Source organism: Haliotis rufescens, unplaced genomic scaffold (genome assembly GCF_023055435.1).
Source record: "Haliotis rufescens isolate VD_foot unplaced genomic scaffold, xgHalRufe1.0.p SCAF_6, whole genome shotgun sequence".
NCBI classification, from domain to species: Eukaryota; Metazoa; Mollusca; class Gastropoda; order Lepetellida; family Haliotidae; genus Haliotis; species Haliotis rufescens.
This window is the reverse complement of record NW_025964334.1, coordinates 5,277,445-5,292,869: the sequence shown is the minus strand read 5'-3', so window position 1 is coordinate 5,292,869 and position 15,425 is coordinate 5,277,445. Positions and strand designations below refer to the sequence as shown.

Genomic DNA, 15,425 nt, shown 5'->3' with positions numbered 1-15,425 from the left:
GCCCTAATTTTGTTCATTTAATTTTAAGAGAACTACTCCATTGAAACCCCTAACCAAAAAAGTCAGATTATCTGCCTCAATTTGAATAATACGAAAGGAAACATTCCATCAATATTTTGTGGGCCCAAATCGGATGCAAAATCCTATGTGCTCCTAAACTCCACTCAGTATCATATCGCAATATCAAATCATGGCCCCATTCCACAAAGTGCTCTTAGACATAGTTGTACAACAGTCAGCACCAAGATGGCTTCATGGAACAGAGTTCAGGACTTGATCTTAATTACAATCTCATTAAAATCAGACCTTACATTTTGCTACCGCCAAACAAAGATCTGAGGACATCCCATTACGGGTCATGTCAGAACGACCTTTCATCCGACCAATCAGAGCGTCGCTTACCAGATCATGAAAGTGACAGTCAGAATGTGATTTCTAATCATGCAACCACGAAAACTTTAACGAGGGGTATTCCGAACGATAGTTATGGGTTTAACAACTGAATCTGGACCATCTCTTAGCCATTCCAGAATGTTCTTTTGTTCGGGTTTCAAATTTTTAATCGAGAATTTGTCAAAATATGTTTCGAAGTGTTGTCGCCAATTTGAAATTAGTGCCTTAACACACGAGAAAGCTGCCTTCTGATTGGTCATTCCGTTGGTCGGTCAAGGTTCACGCAAGGTCGGTCTGACGTGACCCGTAATGGGATGTCCTCAGATCTTTGTTTAGAGGTAGCGAGAACTAAGATCTGATTTTAATGAGATTGTCTTAATTAGTGAGTAGGGTTTTACGCCGCTTTTAGCAATATTCCAGCAATATCATGGCGGGGGACACCAGAAATGGGCTTCACACATTGTACCCATGTTGGGAATCGAACCCGGGTCTTCGGCGTTACGATCGAAGGTTTTAACCACTAGGCTCCTTTTGTCTTAATTAAGGATTGTTAAACTTACTGAATGATTAGAAGGAGAAATGTTTCAAGAGTTCAATAAAATGTAACAACAGTAACTGTAAACATGTAACAAAACACTGTTTAGAGACATTAGGGACACATTTCTAATGTTAAAGGAAAAGAAATCTTATAGTTCTAATGTTCAGGTGAGGTGAGCTAAAATCATATGCATTAAATATGTAGACTACTCATATATCAAGCCCCAAACCAGAGCACGGTGATTGAGATTTGGTGAAACAAACAGACCTGTTCAACTGCTGTAAAAAAATAGATATACAAGTCCTCATCTGATGTTTCACAACATGGAACGGTAGACAAGGAGCCAGATCACTCTCCCACCTATGTACAACCATATAGTATAGTAATTGGCACACAAAGATGAAAATAAACAATCTCTGTAAAAAAGGAAAAAGACCAATGCACATTCACAGGCTGTTCTATACACAACAATTATGACTTGTATACTTCTCACATATACAACTTTCTTTTTATAGGATTTGTAGGTTAAATGTCATGAAAATGAAGTACTTCTCCAAGATTGTCAATCCTAAAACTTAATGCAGACAGACATATATGTATAGTACATATAAGATATTTGATAATAGTTACCTCAATTAAATCTTACAAACACAAAATAACATAACAAAACAGCTTTTGACAGGTCATCATTTTCTAAATATGGCTTTAAGGGCTTATATCATGTTTATCTCAGGACGTATAGTCTTGTCAGGTTTCTTTGTCCAGGTTATGCTCTATGCGACTTACAGGGTGATCTAGTGTGTAGAGACAAAAGACTGTTTTTCTGGAAAATGTGTCAGGAGAGTTTCCCTAGATTATCCATGAATCATGATGTGAACACATTTCATGAAAGGTTTCATGAAACGTTAACTTAGCACTGGTGAAAAAATACCATCACAACATAATATCAAAAGAGGCTAAAAGGATATTCATATTCTGAAAACATGTCTACACAAACAAGGCAGAAGTCTGTATAAGAACATGTGCCTTCACAAGTCTGTGCTCAGTTAAAGTGTATGATGAAAATAATAAAACTACACACAACAATCACCTGGCCTTGTGACAAACACAGATATGTCATGATCAGTCCAATGTTGTCGATGAAATCAGTTAATGGTGATGGTTTCTGGAAACAGTGATGATGATGATGGTGGTGATGGGTTTGATATGAACTGAAGGAGTTCCTCGGGATTCTCCGACTGTTTGACCAACTGTTCCTCCAGCAGAGTCTCCTCGATCTGAACCTTGTGCCCTGGCAGTTCCAGCTGCATGATGCCTTCGTCACCCAAGTCCTGCTTCAAACACACGGTGCCAGTAACCGTCTGCTTTCTGCATGGCGTCTGCTTTGATGTCTGCTTACAACTACCATCTGAGTTCTCATCTATGTTCTTCTCGAGACTAGATTTGGATGAAATTTGAGCATCTGAAGATGAGGAAGAGTTTGAACTATGTTCTTTGTTTGGTGATCGTGGTAAACTATCTGGGGACATGTTTGGAGATTCGATCTCAATTTCTAAATTATTTACACCATCGGATCTGATAAATGCCTGCATTTTTAAATCATCAATGGTAATTGTCACATTGCATTGGTCCTCTCGAGAGATGTTGTTGATTTGCTCCAAAAGGTCATCATCAACACGAGACTTTGGTAGAGGTACTTTAGAATTCAGCTGTTCCTTGTCTGACACAACGACAGACTCAACAGAACTACGACCACTTTCTTCTGCATACTTTTCACGCATCAGTTCTGCATCATTCTTCTTTGTTAGTCTGAAAATATCAAACTTCTTACAATCTTCTTCCTCATCTTCTGTTTTTCTTAAATACTGGTCCCTAAATTGCGACATTTGACTTGCATGCTCTGAAAACACTGATGATGGTGGTGGCAAACGAGCGTGGTAGATGAATGGTTCGTTAGGTGGTCTGAATGGAGGGTAAAGGCCTCCTGGATATATGGCAGTGTGGGGAGAGCCAAATCCACCCGCAGAAAAGGTACTTTGAGGGGGTGGATGATACTGACCCAGAGGGATACTGGCTAAACTGGTAGCAACAGGAGGTGGGGGAGGGGGGTAGAAAGGTGGAGTCATGAGTGTCCCTGAAGGAGTTGAAGAATTAAAGGAATGAGGTCTTAAGTTGGAGTTGTATGCAAGATGTGGATGGAACGCTGGCTGTGTGGGCACGCTGTAGCGACATGCCTGTGGTAAACCCATCTGCGTGGATGACACAGACTGAATATTGCCTGGTGGAAAGCCATAGGGAGTCGGTAATCCGTGTGGAGGTATCACATGTCGGGGATGGCCATACTGCACAGGCCCGTAGTGCTCAGGCCCAAAATGTCTCAACTGTTCTAATGCTCGAGGTCCAAGTTGATCAAGTGTCCGAGGTCCAATTTGATCCTTAGGCAACTGTGGTATCTGACTGTTCTGCAAATGTTGTAAGTGGTTAATGCGCGCTTGATAATGCCCTGATGGCATCTGTCTCAACAGTTCCGACTGTGCTGGTGACACCTGACTAGCTGGAGGAGAACGCACAGCTTCTGTTGACATGGGCCTGACATCACCCTGGAGTGACCTTGGTCGTTCTACAGAATGTGACCGCATTGATTCCTGTGAAAATGGCCTGACGTTGTCGGGTGTCATATGTCTAACATCTGCCTGGAATCCTCGAAGAGGGTCTAAGTGTTGCTGCCGTGATGAGTCAGGTATTGAGGACTGAGAATTTGGTCCTGGCGGGCTTGGTCCCGGAGGACTTGGCCCATGAGAGCTTGGAACAAAAGGAGGACTGGCTTGAGGCAGACGACATGAGTTTATTTCATTTGGGGACTGAATTGGTCCCTGATTTGGCGACACACACATGACAGGAGGAGACGTGGGATGCCCCGAAGGTGGGACTTGAATTGCTGGTCTGGGAAGGCCGTTATTACTACTCAAACTGTCAGAACGGATCCTCGGCATTTTCTTCCTCAAATATAAACACTTTCGATAAATGCAGGACTGTTTTAAAACATCCCTCCTCAGGCAGAAGTGACACTTGTCACAGTTCTCCTTCACCTGGCACGGTCCACACTGTCCACATTTGCGCCTCCGCTTCAGCCTCAGCTTCCCACCACCATCCTGGTATTCATGGTACTCAGAGAAGTCCCCACTCTCATTGGGACTTAGCAGCTCATCATCGCCATACTCGGAGTTATCAAGCTGAACCACAAACTGCTCATGTTCTGTCTCTATTTTAATGGGTAGCTGGTTGAAGTCGGCCATTGCTTGTTTTCAGATCTGAAAAAGAGATTTGTTCGAATTAATGACAGTTCTAATGATGACCATAATCAATGATTGATCCTATACCATGTATACTACTGCGATGGTCACCACACAATAATTCAATTTGTAAAAGGACTATTAGAAAAGATTATAATAAATGCAATCAAATAATCAACCTTTCATGAAATCATCATTGCTCAATAAGTAAAATTCATGGTAGATATCATTATTTATCATAAAATGGGTAGGTTTCTCGGCAAAATAAAGCCAACGGATAAAAACGATATCCGTTGAGGTCATATGCGGATAGAGATGCAAATATCAAAGGTCAAGTAGGGACTACTTTCACTGTTTATAAACAAACATGGCGTCACCCTCGTCATTCGGCGATCGAGTCGGAATTAACCATCGGGAATCTGCATATACTACAGGGATAATTGCTGTCATTATCAAAAGAACAGTCTAATATTCTGAAAATCAGTGTCTAACTGTGACGTAGCTAGGCATTTTATAAGTTTTGGCAACTTTGGAGATATAAATTTCGAAACAATTTTGCGAGGGCACGAGGCCTAGCCAAGCGGGATCAGTAGCCATATCTGTACTTGTAGACCTCTGCGGCTTGAAACCTTCTCCACAAATTAAAATAGTTGGATTTGGCGAAAATATGTTTAAATTGTTACCTTGTTTCGTTTTGTCGCTGTGTGTACATGTGAACACTATGTATTTAGCTCGCCAAGGCTTGCTAAATACAATGTTTATTCCTAATGCAGGATATTTACCATCCCCAAACACACTCGCGTGATAACCTCTATATATAACCAATGTGTACTACAAAGCAGAGGCCTGGGTTTAACCCCCATGGTGTCAGGCCATCAGCTGGCTTTGCATACTGCTCAGTGCCCCTCTGTGATTACCTCGCGGTTTTAAAAAATGTATACAAAAGTGTTACAATGTTCTGATTTCTTCAACATGCAACTAAAGTCAACAAATCCAAAAGATCTATGCACTGCCTCGCCATCGATAAAAGTACTGGTATTATAAGTTTCCTACTTTCGTACATTATGTTTCATAATATGGAGGAACCCATATCAGGCAAATAAAGTCACGTCATCGCCCTTGTTTGAAATCTTAATGTCCAATAATTCAAATCACTGAAAGTACATATCCTAACGGTGATAGACATATGACATTTATGTCGAAGTACACATTCATTGAGAATTTTCAGTGATTTAAGTTTACGAATACAAATTCCCGATAAAATTGTCTGTGTTTTTGACGTCAAAACAAAACTGACGGAAGTGGTCATGATTAGTTCTTACGCAGACTGTTTCAAAGATTATGTCACAATACCAATGACCGTTTGGAATGTACGAGGGGTGTTCATTAAAGATTTCCCCTAAACCACTTAGGGTTATCATATTTGGTTGAAATTTCACATGTGTAATGATACATGTATCTATGGGCTATGTCTGAATTTGCAGCACCGAACTATTAATCTTACCACTTTTACAGGTGTTATGATCGAGTAGGGTGTGACAATGGAGCCAGTAAAATACCGAGCAGTGATTTGGTTTTTATATTTGAAAGGTCGCGCACACCAAAAGAAACTTTCGATGAAATGAAAGCAACTTATGGGGAAGATGCCCCATCATATGACATTGTATAACACTGGCATTGCCAGTTCAAGTGTGGTCGGACATCTGAGCAAAAAGCTGCCATTCCTGGTCGCCCCCATTCAGCCATTGATGAGGACACAATCCATGAAGTGGAGACCGCCATTTTGGCAGACTGACGTATAACTGTTCGCCAGTTTGCACAAGATGTCAAGATCAGTGTAGGGTCTGTGGAAAAAAATCATCCATGACCATTTGAACATGCATAAGGTGTCTGCACGATGGATTCCCAGGTTGCTCACACCTTTCCAAAAGCAGGAATGAGTCAATTGCTCAAAGGATCTTTTGGACATGTGCCAAAAAAACAGGCAAACTTTTTTGACAGACTTATCACACAGGATGAAACATGGGTCCATCACTATGATCCTGAGACTAAAGTTCAGTCGATGCTATGGAAGCATGTGGAGTCACCCCCCCCCCCCAAAGAAAGCACGTGTTCAACCCTCTGTAGGCAAGGTCATGCTCACGGTGTTTTGGGACCAGCACGGAGTAGTGATGATGGATTTCTTGGCAAAGGGTACCACAATCACAGGAGCTTTTTATGCTGCACTGCTGCGGAAATTGTGGGACGCTATCAAGCTTCAGAGGCGTGGCATGCTGACCAAGGGTGTCCGTCTCCTGCAAGACAATGCTCCAGTACACAACTGTCATGTTGCCCAGACAGAAGCGCGGTCCTGTGGCTATGAAATCCTTCCACATCCCCCTTACTTTCCTGACCTTGCACCATCTGACTTCCACCTCTTTCCAACCATGAAGTCATTTTTGAAGTGAAAACGTTTCACAGATGATGAAACACTGATTTCTGAAGTCAAGTCCTGGTTTAAGACGCAAAATGAGGGCTTTTACAAGCGAGGTCTTCATAGTTGCATAAAACGATGGGAGAAGCTTGTAACTCTTGGTGGTTCCTATGTGGAGAAAGACTAATACCTGTGCCAAGTTTTATTCCACTAGGTCCATCGGAAGTTGGTCAGGGGAAATCTTTAATGAACACCCCTCGTATATCTTGAAGAAATCCCGGTTACATCCATGTAGGTTTTAGAGTATGTGCTCTTTCATTAGTGATAAAAACAACTTCAGGGTATTTGACATCAGACATTTTCAAAGGAAAAAATGTGGAAGATTGCAAAACAGCCCTAACAACACTCAAATAGACATCACTCAATATCGGACATCAATATTATTTCTTAATGATTATCAAGATTATACTAATGTACTACCACCCAAGAGTAAGTACATGTACATCAGATTGTTTAACATTTTAATGGGCAGCAAATCTATTCAAGAAACCTATTTTTGACCAATCCTAAATCAGGCGCCATATGTCATACAAACATTGCTTTGTTGTGCAATCACACAGACCCCTTAATCATACTTTGGGTGTTACGGTGTGTTGTTAATGGTTTAAACCTAACTTATGAAAAGCCTGTAACGAGATGTAATTGGACAATTTTAATACTTGAATTTGAGTGAGTGAGTATGGTTTTATGCCGCTTTTAGCAATATTCCAGCAATATCACGGCAGGAGGACACCAGAAATGGGCTTCACACATTGTACCCATGTCGGGAATCGAACCTGGGTCTTCGGCGTGACGAGCGAACGCTTTAACCACTAGGCTACCCGACCGCCCCACTTGAATTTGAAAGCTCAAGAAGCGTAGAGTAGGCTATGTTTAATACAAGGAAATGATAACTTGCACAGGTGAAAGGAGGCAATATTATTGTTTTTGCTGTACAAGCATGACAATTTTCAGTAATATCTACATTAAGCATGTTAAGTGAATAAGAAAATTATGAAAACATGAATTACTTCAATTAAAGAAGTGTTCAGTGTATATATAGTTCATGTGCTCAAAACACTGAACAAATTTGTCTCACTATGACCACTAGAAAACATGCATCCTCGTCTCAGCTAGTATTTCGCACTTGTCTGCCTTACTTTGACCTTTGCTCAAAATATACTTTAGGGCCAGTCCATGAAATACAACGTTTTCATATTGTTTTATAAATATGACTTTAGAAGTGTATTTACATGTAGGTATGAAAAGGAAAAGTTTGAAATAGACAATGATCGTTGAACAATGAATTGAATGGAATTATTTGTCAACAAGTATTTGTCACAGAGTGACGAAATATCCCCCGCCTGTACACCATACTACCAAATATGAAGACAATCCAGCGATTAGTTCTTGAGATATTGTGGCAACACCGTTTTCCAACTCCAAAAACAGATTTGCCTGCTGTGACCTTGAAAATGGGGTCAAGGTCACCAAATCTGACAGGTGTATGCGGTGTCTGTATATACACTATAGTTCCAAATATGAAGACAATCCAGTGTTTAGTTCTTGAGATATCGCGGCAATACCGTTTTCTAACTCCAAAAGCAGATTTGCCTGCTGTGACCTTGACAATGGGGTCAAGGTCACCAAAACCGACTGGTGTCTGCGGTGTCTGTATATACACCATAGTTCCAAATATGAAGACAATCCAGTGTTTAGTTCTTGAGATATCGCGGCAACACCGTTTTCCAACTCTAAAAGCAGATTTGTCTGCTGTGACCTTGAAAATGGGATCAAGGTCACCAAAACCGACTGGTGTCTGCGGAGTCTGTATATACACCATAGTTCCAAATATGAAGACAATCCAGTGTTTAGTTCTTGAGATATCGCGGCAACACCGTTTTCCAACTCCAAAAGCAGATTTGTCTGCTGTGACCTTGAAAATGGGGTCAAGGTCACCAAAACCGACTGGTGTCTGCGGAGTCTGTATATACACCATAGTTCCAAATATGAAGACAATCCAGTGTTTAGTTCTTGAGATATCGCGGCAACAAACAGGTGGGACGTACGGACGGTCGTGAATACTATATCCCCCGCTTCGCGCTTTCGCGCGGCGGGGGATAAAAAAGGAAAAATATATCCTTGGTATTGAACTTTGAAAAAAAAACTAGATCTAGCAAACTCGAACAAAAGTTATCATTGTTAATAATTATAAGAATACTACCTCTATTACATTTTTGCCATAAATCCTGTATTTTGGGTTCAGTCACACTAACTTTTCAGATTTTCAACAGACGTCCTCTTCACTGTCAATCACACAGTTAGTTGTTCCCCATATAGCACAATAGCAACCCATGCTATAATGTGTGAAATGGCGGGGGAATCTCACTACTTTTCCCTCATTTAACCACTAGAGGTAGATGAATTGGGGAGGTGGGTGTGAGTACTTCTGATATGAGAGGTAGTATTCTTAGAATTATTAACAATGATAACTATTGTTCGATAATTCTTACGTGCTGATGTCGCTTCCTTTTTATGAGATAATGACGTCTCTCAAGATCTATTTCTATCAAAGACGTGATTTCCAGGTTAGGTGGCCTTGTACTGCTATTGCCGGTGCTGACTTCACTTCCGATAACAATATTTTCTTGATTAAAGTGCACACTTTTTTCCGAAAAGACACAGCTGTGTAGAAGGGGGTGCGCATTATACATGCAATAATGAGATTTGATGGTTTTTCCCCCCAACGGAAAGACATTACTGTGAGCATGTAACAGCGGAAATACCATGTCAACAAATCCATACTGAAGTCGCAAATTAATCATGTAATTACACAGTCTCTCTATAAAAAGTGTTCTATGTATATCTGGACTTATGATTTTAACTTATTTCATGATTGTAACTTATTTCATAAATTTTATTAACAATTCCTTTTAATATTGTTTTAATTAATTTTGGGGAAATCGTGTGTGAAGCGGTCGGAAGATCACACAACTCACCGTTATTAACAGCAACCATGGTCAGATTACCGCTATTGACGCCTTGAAACAAACTTTAGTTGACAGAGAATGGATTCATATATCATAAATGCCATACTTTGACTCGTTAAAATTCATATTTGTTATAGTTTCACAATTCTATGTCAACACGTAGTTCTCTCGATCTCGTGTGTGGGAGCCTCGACGGTGACTGGTCAAACTGGTTCCATGTGAAAAACAATAACTGGCAATAGCGATCAGCTGCTTCGCTTAGGGTTATAAATATTTAAAACATATTTAGTAACAGCTGCAACTAAAATAACAAGATATTGGAATATATTATTCCTGATAAAAAAAATAGTTTCAGATACAATTTTTGCCGATCCTTGCATTAAAATCCTGTAAAGTTATATCATTGGGTGTGTCTTGACCAAATCACCGGTAGATTCCAAGAAAAGGTGTGTACAGCTGATTGCTGTTTCCGGCATGGTTTACAAGAAAATACACAAGGTAATCTTAATCCCTGGATGTAAAACAAGGCCTAGCAGAACAAAAAATACAATATAAACGGTAAATGAACATGTCTGGTGATTTTTTATCTCAAATTTCCAATTTGTACTGACCAAGTTTCTCATCACCCGTGTGTTTACCGGAATTCGCTGAAGGGGTAATTTTTTCTGCGCATAATATTCGAAATTTGTTTTTTCCAAAATACTGAATCCACTAGAGGGGTGTGTGCATTATACTCGGGTGCCCACTATATCCTTAAGAAAATATGTTATGATATCACTTTCGGTGATGACAGCACTTCCGGTCTGTAATCCTGTATGCTGAGTCTACTAGGTTCAAGCTCCACACTCAGCCAATTCTCTGTGAACCCTGTGGTTGACAGACCAGTGATGTGTCAGAGTTCTGCGTAGGAACTGTGATGTTGCCGGTGTAGGGGCAAGTTGATCCCCATGAAAAATGAGAAGACTGGTCCGGTGTTGTGAATGATGACCCAGGTGAAAGTCTTTAGGTCAATTCTTATTCTCATGTCGGTCATATTCTTCTTCAGAACTAGGAACATCGGAGAATAAAACCTTTGGTCTCATTGGTCTCTGCTAGTCTCTGAATGGCTTGCTTCTTTAGTAGCTTCCTGATGGCCAGATCTGCTGCCACTAGCTTGGCTCCAACTAGATGAAATCTGCGTCCAACGGCTGGAGATTTCAAGATAGGATGTTTCCATACAGTAATCCTCATCTCGGTCAGCATAACAGTCGGTTGGACGGTCCCACGTGGTCTGTGCGGCTTGCTTGGGTACCATCTGTCGATGGAGATCATACAGTAGGCCAATTGGCTGGACTCTGCTGGGACCAAAGCGAAGATCTAGCTGCCTGTCTATGACGGTAGGGAAAAGCCTGAAAAGTTAATACCTCGCTGGTCAGACGGTTGATTGGTTGGCTGTACATCTAGCTGGCTGGATAGCTGGCTGTCTGGATGGTTGGCTGGTCTGTACGGTCGGCTGGGTTGCCGTGGGGTCCGGGTGGCGAACGCACAGTGTCTTAGCTGGGAGTATGGCCTTGCAGTACCCTGCTGGGACCCAAGCGACGACTTAGCTGACCGTGTATCATGTAAGGGTAAAGCTTGCGAGCTTATACCCGGCTGGTCAGCCGGACGACCCTATGGCTGATTGGTTGGCTGGTCGGTACGGTCGACTGGGGTAGGCCATGTGTGTCTATTCTTTTCATCTTCATATATTCGTTAAAAGCCTGGTTGGACGGTCGGCTGGTCAATACGATTGGCTGGGGTAGGCCCTATGGCCGTGTGTGTTGCAAAGAGATGGCTTTCCCCCATGCGGTCTCTTGACCTTGAACTCTTCTTAGCCAGAGCTGTCTGTCTCTTCTACAATAATTGTAGTATCAGGCTCATGGAGATGCTGGAGATGATTTCTTGCTGGAGTAGTTGTAGGAGGCACTGGGGTAGAGGTCTGATCATTGTTAGCCGTAATGGCTTCAACTTTCTTCTTGGCCGCTTCACGCCTTTTAGCATTAGTTACAGCCTCAGAGAGCTTTCTTAGATGTTGGTGCACTGCTCGCATCTAGCCTCCTCTGTACATCTGACCTCTCTGCACTTCCAGCAGGTCTTAGGAGGATAAGCTGTGATCATGACTGACCACACTTCTTGCAACCAGGAGTAGAGGGAGACTCCATTACAACCTACAACACACTTCACACCAGCTTCAACTCACGTGCATACAATCGTCCCTCCAATTAGCAACTATTGATACTGATTTACTGTGTCTGTTTTTATTGAAAACCATTAGAATAATCTTAGACTAATGTGACTAATACCAAGTGCTAGATCGTAACAACTATAAATATAGGTGTTGACTCTAGCACACACAGTAAAGAAGTGAGATTCCCGCCATTACGCACGTCATAGCTTGGGTTGCTATTGTGCTATATGGGGAACAACTACATTCTGTGATGGACAGTGAAGAGGTCGTCTCTTGAAAATCTGAAAATTTCGGGCATGGCCAATAAATCTTCACGTTTTGATCATGAACGTCCTGCCCAAAAATATACACTATACCACCTTAATATTAACGATCATAGCTATCTTTCCATATCTTAGATATGAGTATTTTCTGTAAATCAGAATCATTAACAGAAAGACAATCTATACTGTCGTTTCATATCTAGCGCCGTGCTAAATCACCATCACAGTAAATAAAAATATGCAGTACTTGAACAAAAACATTCGTTGCGGACTAAACGTTAGCAGTCTTACATTAAATAACTGTAGAGCAGGGGAAATTAAATCTTTCTGACGAGTCTGATTAATTTCTTTTTCAAATTGTCTGTTTGATATTATCATAGTTACGTGTATGTGACATGGGTGCATAATAAAAAAATTGCTGTCAATCGCTTGAAGTTCAACATGGCAGAAAAAGGTCGAGAAGAGCGGCAACCCCTTTACTAATCTCACCATATTTCGCAATCCATAGCACTGTATAAAATAGGAGTTACATAATATTATAGCTGAGATGATAAGAGTGATGATGGTTATAATTTTGATTTTGCGCACTCGTGTTTGACATCTTCATTCACAGTTAAAAGGGGACATTTTCACAGGACTCTAAGAGGGTGTGAAAAGTGAGGTACCATATAGGGTCCTGTGGCACCAAGAGGGTTAAACATGATATTTTGTGTACAGCTACAACTTCCTGCACATCAATGTCCCACATGTTTCATGAACTGCTACCCAATCGGTGAGTGAGTGAGTGAGTGAGTGAGTGAGTGAGTGAGTGAGTGAGTGAGTGAGTGAGTGAGTGAGTGAGTGAGTGAGTGAGTTTCTGACTCGCCTGAAGGAGACAACTCCACAAAGCGAATTATGGTGCCTTAGACAAGACAACTACACATGCCTTAAATCTCCAAATGAAATCACAGTATCAAAAGAAATACATACAATGGTGCAGCCTTTGCATATGGTGGGAACGTATTTATAAACATCAATAAATTAGTCAGGCATATAACTTTGAGCTGGGTTGACAGCAGCCTATTTTTCAAATTGTTGACAGTCAGCCATTGAGTCAGCCCTTGCTATGACCTAGTTAGCATGTCAAGGAGAGCCAGTGTGGTGTACAATTTCACTATCGGATTGTTGATCACATTCTACATACCATTTTCTTTGAGGAATAAAATAATTAAAATGTATTCCTCATGTTGAATATATCAAATCAACGAACACGGTATGCATATGTTCACTGTTGTTAGCCATCAAATATTGCATTGTATTCGTACAAGCTTTTTCAAGTGACCTTGGCATATTCATTGGGAGAAAATACATCTGAAATTGTGATTTCTTGAAGAATGACATTTAGGAGATAAACCTACTGTGTTTTGAAATTTGAAGTAGTCCCACTGTAGAGTAGATGCCTCTTATTTATATTTGGAACCAAGCGCTCAAGTTTGATAAGTTGCTATGATCAAGTGTACTTTGACTTCAGTGATGTCGGGACATTGTTTTCGCCCTTTCAAAGGAGTTAGAGAATCTAGGAGTGTTTTCCGATGGACTTTTAAATCCTCTCCTGCCAAATCATGTCATGAATAAGTTTCTTCAAACATGTTTTATACTGTTATTGTTGGTTGTTTCAATGAGGAAATAGCCTGTTCTGAATTCTTGTCGCCATAGAATGTCCCTAACAGTTTCATAAACATTTCATTTGTATGGAAAAGATGCCTTCGTTAAATCTTGTAATGTCATAAATGTAGCAGTCAGGGTTGCGGCCTAGCATGTCGAAAACATCCGATATCAAACTACTGTATTCCCTCTATTAGATGCTATTAATTTCGCGAGAGCCCTTGACTCGGTGTGTATTAGAGACCTGGCTTGTATTTGAGACCCAGCGTGTAATAGAGGAAATATAAATATGCTTTACAGTTCATAATGGGGTGATGGATTGGCAGACATTATTTTATGAATCGATATATAGGCTATCGTTTTTTGCGTGAAAAAGCTTAATGTATTTGAAAGGGGTTTTTGTGGCAAAAAAGAAACCTCTTTTTAACCAATCAGAACCAAGCATTCATCAATATCATGGTAGAAAACATAATAAAGATATTCTGACCCTTGCATACAACTGTATCTCTAAAATATGATATTTACATAGCAGATACATCCTCAGTTAGTAATCTCTATTACTCACATAGTAATCTCTATTACTCACAAACAGTTAATCTTTGCCGCGAGTTAGTATAAATGTATGCCCCTGGCCAGTCAGACATCTGACTTATTTTATACTGTGTTCATGCATTTTTAATGTCAAGTTTCCAGGATAAATGTCACCTGACTGAAGCATCTGAAAGCTGATGTAGATATAGTTGGCGAGGTATTTATTCACTATCAATGCTTCACAGGTTTGTATGAACACAATGGGCTTATGTTGTGTATATGTGGTGTAGTGGGGATGTGTAAATTTTTAATCAGCTGTGACCCGTGAAATCAGTAACCACTTGTCTAAGAAGCGACTTAGGGGATCGGGTGGTCAGGCTCGCTGACTTGGTTAATACAATGTCATTATGTCCTAGATCACTGCTCATTATGTCAATCACTGGATTGTCTGGTCCTCATTCAATTATTTACAGACCGCCGTTATATAGCTGGAATATTGCTGAGAGCAGTGTTAAACAACATACAAACTAAGCAAAGTCAGCTGATGTAAGTCTATGTAATGGAAGTTAAAGGAGCTCTATGTTGTGCAATAACGTGCAAACACTACCATTGCCTACCTTTGTGTGGTGTGTGCAACAGATACCACAAGCCTATGGCTGAAAATATTGCCCTTGTGTGATGTAAACTGAGCGTTCATTGGTCCAACTACTACCTGGTTTCTCTATGGAACCACAGGTGATTGAGGGACATGGTATAGACCATGTACACATACAAGAGGTGCGTGGTATTACCGGTATACCATGTTGAGACGCCCAACGCTAACACCGTATTCGTGCGTGCGTGATTCCCGTGCACCCTTTCAAGTTGAGCTGATTGGTTCAACTGTGTCATATGGCCCTGTGACGCAGGGGTAGCATTATGCAGATGGCTGTTTCAATGAATGCTCGTTCCACCCGTGACGAACAGGTCTGGTTGTTGATGAAATATAGTGATAGCTAAATAGACAGATTTTTTTACTCATGCACCGATTGTCTTTAAATGTAATATCCAGTTATGTATGACTGTTTAATAATCTCATACCAACTTTGACTGGAGTAGGTCCACTAGTTTTTCAG

General features: G+C 40.8%; 1 protein-coding gene across 1 annotated transcript in view; it reads right to left on the bottom strand.

Moving 5' to 3' along the window:
• Positions 1–797: 797 nt before the first annotated feature.
• LOC124148818 (arginine-glutamic acid dipeptide repeats protein-like) overlaps positions 798–15,425 on the bottom strand; it is a 34,566-nt gene continuing 19,938 nt past the window's right edge. Inside the window, exon 2 of the mRNA XM_046520127.2 lies at positions 798–4,242. Within this exon, the coding sequence (XP_046376083.2) occupies positions 2,077–4,227 (2,151 nt within the window). The 5' untranslated portion in view covers positions 4,228–4,242 and the 3' untranslated portion in view covers positions 798–2,076. The remainder of the gene's footprint in view (positions 4,243–15,425) is intronic.